Raw genomic sequence first — 7,059 nt, 5'->3', positions numbered from 1 at the left:
TTCAGATTAAAGGTAGGGATAAAATACTCCTCAACATGTCCACTTTAGCAGCAAGGAAGCCTAATAAATATCAGTATCATTATGAATGACAGCATGTAAATATCATTACGTGGATAAGCAATGTAAATTCCTAAAGACTATGTATACCAACAGCACTAACTTGTGGCTGGAATAAGAACCTTAACTGTGCCAGATTTTATTCTATCCAATATTAGCTGCCTCGTTTTCAGTTGTGCACGTATGAATGCAAGCAATCGCCTTTCTGATGGAGAGTTTCTTGCACTGATAAGGAAAAACTGCTGAAGTCATGAGGCTGCTCCAGGCAGAGCCCTCATGTGAGTCATATGAAAGCTCCACACTGCTGACCTCTGGCAAAAAGGGAGTGAACGAGGATAGAAGAGGCAGAGGGGCAGAGGTTCAAGTGCGGGTTTTTCTCCTTGAACCTAGAAGATTATGGGTCAAGAGCTGTGTGCAAAGACTATACAGCCTGGATGCAGCTGTTATCACCGTGCCGAGGGAGGCGAGGCACACAGCTGTCGGAGGAGTCAGCCTGAGACAATGGAGGCTGCGTTCGAGGTATTTGTATCCCAGGAGGAGCATCTTTTCTCTATTGATAAACCAAGGAGTTCAGACACTCCCTTTCTATAGCGGGGTCTGATTCTTCTGCGGTAGGTCTAAACCAATAAAAAGAAAATTCTATTAAAGTCACAGAGAATTTATGGCTGTAGTTATCAAATTTGGGGATTTTCTTGTAAACCAAAAAAGAAAAAATAATTCTTGGCTTTGGGCTGCATGAAACTCACTCGACTTGAATTTGAGAAAGTAGTTGTTCTCTGGAAATCTCTGAGGTACTAAATTACAGAGCTGAACCTTAAAAGGCAAGCCGCAGTACTGGTTGGTATGCTGTGGATTCAAAATTTCAATAATTAACTCATGATTATTAGCAATGCCGTACTAGAGGACTATTCCCCTAAAGCAGTAAATTAAGTGGACGTGAAAAACAAGCCTAAGTTAAACAGAAAAAAATTGGAAAACATCCATCCAAGAGATTTAGGTTAACCTAAGTATTAAAGACATATTTTTAGGTGAAGAAAGAATGCAATATTTCAGCAGTTGATACTATTATGGTCTTTTTTAGGGATCTGACTTTCAAGAAAGGTGTCTTTTGGGGGTGCAGGAAGGTTAGAAAATATTTGAAGAATGAAAATCAAGCAAATGAAGAAAAAATGGTTTTGCCAGGCACTGAATCTGTACTTTGCATAAATTTTATTTCTGCTCTTTCTTTTTTCTCTAGCTAACAGACCTAAAAGAAGCATCATATTCCATGACTTCATTTCACCCCCGGGGACTTCAGGCTGTCCGTGCCCGGAAGTTCAAGAGTAAAAGGCCACGGAGTAACAGTGATTCTTTTCAGGAAGAGGATCTGAGGCAGGGTTTTCAGTGGGTGAGTGAGCAGCTGATGTTGATCAAGAAGCATTTACTGTGTGCTTGTCTAGGAGGCCGGCCCTTACTTCCAGGGCAATTACCGAGAGGGCCTTCCCAAGGTCGCTCTGGCAATGCTGTCTTATTTCCTTGGGGGGAAAAAAGTTAACACTAAAAAATGTGCTCTTTCCTCTTCACCTCTCACCCGCTCCCTTCCCCCATTCTCCTTAAGCAGAGGAAGAACCTTCCTTTTGGAGCAGCCTCATCTTACTTGAACTTGGAGAAGCTGGGTGAAGGTTCTTATGCTACAGTTTACAAGGGGATTAGCAGGTGAGTGACTCATAGGTGGGAGACACTTTAGAGCTGAGGGTCCCACGCCCCCTTATTTTACATTATAAAGCCAGGAGAGACATCACAGAAGTTCACAGCATTCAGGACCTGTGCAAGACACCCTGGCCAATAGGGAGAGAGAAGCGATGATTTAAAGAGCCTTGAAAGAAAAACAAACCTGTGTTGCCCTAATTAAAATCAGCGTACTTGGCCGGGCGCGGTGGCTCACGCCTGTAATCCTAGCACTCTGGGAGGCCGAGGCGGGTGGATTGCTCAAGGTCAGGAGTTCGAGACCAGCCTGAGCGAGACCCCGTCTCTACTAAAAATAGAAAGACATTATATGGACACCTAAAAATCTATATAGAAAAAATTAGCCGGGCATAGTGGCGCATGCCTGTAGTCCCAGCTACTCGGGAGGCTGAGGCAGTAGGATCGCTTAAGCCCAGGAGTTTGAGGTTGCTGTGAGCTAAGCTGACGCCACGGCACTCACTCTAGCCTGGGCAACAAAGTGAGACTCTATCTCAACAAAAAAAAAAAAAAAAAAAAAAAAATCAGCATACTAAAATGTTTATCAGCCTTTCCTCTCTTTTATTCAATTCAAAGACTTGAAACAAAATAGGCTTTCTCTACTACTGACCCAAGGAACAATTACCACTCTTTAGGCAGGTGTGAAGCGCAATTAGTATCTCTAAAGGGTTTTTTATATCCCTCCCTAAATCATGATGACAGAGGTTTGCAATGGCAACCTTGAGTTTGCTGCTTCATTCTTGCACCTTGCCTTCATAGAAGAAACTGAAGTTGGTGCCTGCAAAGTATGGTATATGCAAAAAATTATGAATCCTGGGTTTTTTCCATTGCAAAATATACAAAATGTCTGGAGAATAAAAATGCTACTTATCCAAAAGCCAAGTACCCGTTTTGGTAAACAACAAATTTTGTTCAAAATATATAAAAGATCCATAAATTTCACTCTTTTAGCTAAGGTGGGAAATTTGGAAGGAAGGTCTTATTTCTTTAATTTATGTTACTCCAATGGAGGAAAATAATAGCTCAATAGTGGTTAAATGTTAATTTTAAAAACGTAATATATATACAAGACTAAATATTTGTTATTTATCTTAGTATTTGTGTTATTTGTTATTTTTACTTGTTAAAACAGAATTGTAGGGGAAATACAATTTTAGGTATGTTGTATAGAAGGAATTCCTTTCTATATACTGTCCTAGGAAACTGAGAAAATAAAAGATTTCCTTCAAGAAACACAGCCTACCACTAGGATGAAAAGTGCATGAGAAATATTTGTCCATGTGCACAGAGATATAAGTAGAAGTATATTCTTTGCAGCAAGTTTTATAATAAAAAATAAAAACCTGATCACAAACATCCATTAATGGAGAACGGGGTAAATAATCACCATGAAATGGTAGCAGCCATCAAAAGTATGAAGTGGATATACTAATATGAAAAGATCTCCAGTATTTAAGAGAAAAAAGCAGTTACAGAGCAATATGTACCCAATGAATCCCATTTTGAAATAAGCACTCAGATATACTGTACATGTATAAACTTGTATGTACATAGAAGAGTCTGGGAAAATACACAAGAAATTAGTTACTTCTAGTGGCTGAAACAGGAGTAGGAAAAGGGGGATTACTCTTAAACTTTTACTTTCTTCTCTACCACATAGGCATTGCATTTAAGGTAAAAAAAAAAAAAAGATGTCAATGATTCTTTAATTTAGAGTTTTGATATATTATAAAACTACAATAATTAAAATCATATAGCATACATAAAAGAAAAGACGTATCAAAGAAAGATGATTTTAAAAAGTTTAGAACAACCACAAATCCAAATATTAGTGAGATGTAATAAATGATCATGGTGGCATTTCAAATCATCAGTGGAAAGAAGACAGTCCAATAAATGGAGCTGGAACAATTGTTAGCCATTTGGAAAAAGTGAATATACAATATGAATTCCCAATGGATTAAAGAGTTAAATGAAAAAGAAAACATGCAAGAACTAAAATAAAATATGAGTGAATTCTGTGTAAGCTTTGGACTGGAAAGGTCTGTCTGTATGCATAACACTCAAGTCAGAACCTATAAGGGAAGATCATAAGTGTCCATAGTGACCATCTATCCAGGTATGTCCCAGGAATCTCTAATTCTGAGACACCTTGTTAGATATTTCATTGAAACAGTTACCATGGTCAAATTGATTTGGAAAATCCTAGAACAAAGTCAAATGTGATCCTTTATTGCAGGAGCTCTAAGCATTTAAAAAATGTTAACCTACATCATGGCTATCTAAGAAAGATTAAGGTTAAAGTATAAAGCATTTTCTAAACATATTTGACCCAACTCTTTTTTTAGGAGGGTGAGGGGAGAATTTCACAGAGCCATGCTTTGAGTAAAACACTTTGAAATATACTGACATCATAAAAATTTTAAACAATTTCAAAGATATAACAAGGCAAACCAAAGAAATTAGTGAAAAGTATTTGTAAAATATTTCAATAAAAATATACAAATATACAAATCACAAGAAAAGATTAATAAACTTATGAAAATTCCATTCCACAAGTACTTAAAGAAATAGAAATTAAAATATGAGAAACCTTTTTACCTATCAAATAGGCCAAAAAATGAAGATAAAAGCAATAACAAACCCACAGTGATAGAGATATGCCAAAGGGACACAGGAGCCAAACTGAAAGAGCTTCCAAAGGACAAAGCTTCAAAAATTTGATCAACAAAATTAATAAAGTAGTATTTGTTTTGTATAAATATAAAATAATTTATTTTGTATAAATGTAAAATAAATGTCTATGAGCTCATACTGATATACATGAATCAATAAAGTAGCAAATGGGACAGAAGAAATAAATCCCTCATACAGAAGAATTCCAAATAATTTAGGTAGATAATACACCTTCAGTGAGGGGTACTTACAGTGACATTCATCCAAAAGCACATTATGGAATGGGGGAACAAAAGAGCAATGTTGCAGTGGAGAAACCTGACAAACACTATTGCAGACAGGTGATTAAGGTCAACACGGAAAGTCATAAATCATGATGCTGGTAGACACCCATAATACGATGTGATAAAAAAGGCACTTTATTTCCCCTAGTCCCATAACCCCAGTCTAACTAAGAGAAAAAACATCAGAAAAATTCCAAGAGAAGGGCATCTTACAAAATACTTGACCAGTACTTCTCAAAACTGTCAAAGTCATCAAAAACAAGAAAATTCTGGGAAACTGTCACAGTCAAAAGATGCCTAAGGAGACACCACAACTAAATGTAATCCTGAATGGGATCCTGGACAAAAAGAGAGAGGACATTAGGTAAAAACTAAAGAAATCCTAATAAATGATGGACTTTAGTTAATAATAATGTACCAATTTTAGTGCATTAATTATAACAAATGTACCATATTAATGTAAGATGTTAACAATAGAAGAAACTGGATGTGAGGTATATGGGAACTTTCTGTACTATGTTCTCAATTTTTCTGTATTTCTAAAACTGCTCTAAAAAATGAAGTTGATAAAAACAAAACCAAAATCCTCCTTAGTATTGGTGAGGGAGTGGTACAATGGCCACTGTCATGACCAGTTAGTGTTATGATCACTCTGTGGGACAATTTGGGAATATAAGTTCAAATCAATGAAAACATGTGCACTGCATAATCTTTGATGTAGCAATTCCACCTCTACTTTAAGGAAATAATTGGGACTGTGTGAAAAGATCTACTAATATGATCATCATGGTATTTTTATAATAGCTAAAAGCTAGAAGCAATTTAAAAGCATTTGGAATTGGCTAAATACATTGCAGTATATTTATATGATGAAGTATTACATCATTATTAAATATCACCTCGTACAAGAAGTAATAAGAGAAAATGTTAAATGGAAGAAAAACGGGTTACTAACAATATGATGTGAATACCACATTATTAAAAACAGTATGTTTATACCTGCATTAAAATCATCTCTGTTCTCAGCACTTAGCTTGATCATGAACAAAATGATGAATGAGGGGAGGGTAGGAGGAGATGAAGAAGGAGAGATCAGCCTGGGCAGATTGGGTAGCACTTAGAAAACCATTGTAAGAATTTGGCTTTTATTCTGAGTAAAATGTGGAGACATGGAGGATTTTGAAGAGCAAGTAATTTGTTTTGACTTTCATTTAAAAGGATACATCTGCCATTCTGTTGAGAGTAAACAGCAGGGATATCACAAGTGTATGAGCAGGGAGACTGCACCAAAGGAAAATGAAAAGAAAAATGCACTTCAAAATATTATGAGGATGGATTTTGTGGGGGGTTTTGTTTTTGTTTTTTTAGAGATAGGACGACCTAGCTCTGTCACCCAAGCTGAAGTGCAGTGGCATGACCATAGCTCACTGCAGCCTGGAACTCCTGGCCCCAAGTGATCCTCCCACCTCAGCCTCCCAAAATGCTGGGATTACAGGCATGTCTCAAGGCACTCGGCCTGGTGGAGTTTTCTCTGTGCTTTTCTATATTTTCCAAATTTTCTATAATGAACATATATCACTTTAGTAAAGAGAAAAAATGTTTTCGGATACATATATATTAATATATATTAAACTTTTTATTTTTAGAAAATTGTAGATTCATATGTTGGAATATATTTTGAAAGAAAACTACTTTTGTTAATCCATCCTTAGTATAAATTGCTGCTTTGAACCATCTCAATAAGCATGTGCCCATCACCCCCTCTCTTCTAGAATAAATGGACAACTAGTGGCTTTAAAAGTCATCAGCATGAATGCAGAGGAAGGAGTCCCATTTACAGCTATCCGGGAAGGTAAGAACAATAAAAACAGACCCAATAGATTTGTTCTGAGTCTTTGATTTAGTAAAAAATGCATTGCATGTATCCATTCAGCATCTATTTTTGATACTTCTAGATGTAACATTACAATTAAAATTTTATTCTTCATACAAGTTTTCCAAGAGTACATACTATTAGTTTATCATTTATTCTTGAAGAAATGAAGATTTAAAACTATTATATCACTTGACAAAAAAACTCTGAACTCAATGAGTAATTACTAACATGTTCCATGTGTTTGGCCTTGTGCTGGGTACTAAGGCTATATCTTTATAACCCCAGAAAATTCCTATAAAAGAGAAAAATATAAAATCACACAAATTCTTAGTGGGAAATTTGCCTGATCATAACATGTTGTTTAGATAGCACTTTTTAAACATCAGGATGGCAGATATTTTTACCTGTATTCTTCTCTGGGCCTGGGCAATATATCAAATGGAT

General features: G+C 36.1%; 1 protein-coding gene across 2 annotated transcripts in view; it reads left to right on the top strand.

The window, feature by feature from the left end:
- The first annotated feature begins 366 nt into the window (after positions 1-366).
- Positions 367-7,059, top strand: part of CDK15 (cyclin dependent kinase 15) — a 76,628-nt gene continuing 69,935 nt past the window's right edge. The window contains exons 1-4 of one of the 2 annotated variants that reach the window (XM_069468679.1): positions 367-576; positions 1,295-1,444; positions 1,658-1,752; positions 6,512-6,591. In XM_069468679.1, the coding sequence (XP_069324780.1) occupies positions 454-576; positions 1,295-1,444; positions 1,658-1,752; positions 6,512-6,591 (448 nt within the window). In that variant the 5' untranslated portion in view covers positions 367-453. The remainder of the gene's footprint in view (positions 577-1,294; positions 1,445-1,657; positions 1,753-6,511; positions 6,592-7,059) is intronic. The other variant, XM_069468689.1, reaches the window with a different exon arrangement.

This window comes from Eulemur rufifrons, chromosome 1, assembly GCF_041146395.1.
Source record: "Eulemur rufifrons isolate Redbay chromosome 1, OSU_ERuf_1, whole genome shotgun sequence".
In the NCBI taxonomy this organism is placed as follows: domain Eukaryota; kingdom Metazoa; phylum Chordata; class Mammalia; order Primates; family Lemuridae; genus Eulemur; species Eulemur rufifrons.
Note: the sequence above shows the minus strand (reverse complement) of the source record. Positions and strands in the feature narration are given on the sequence as shown.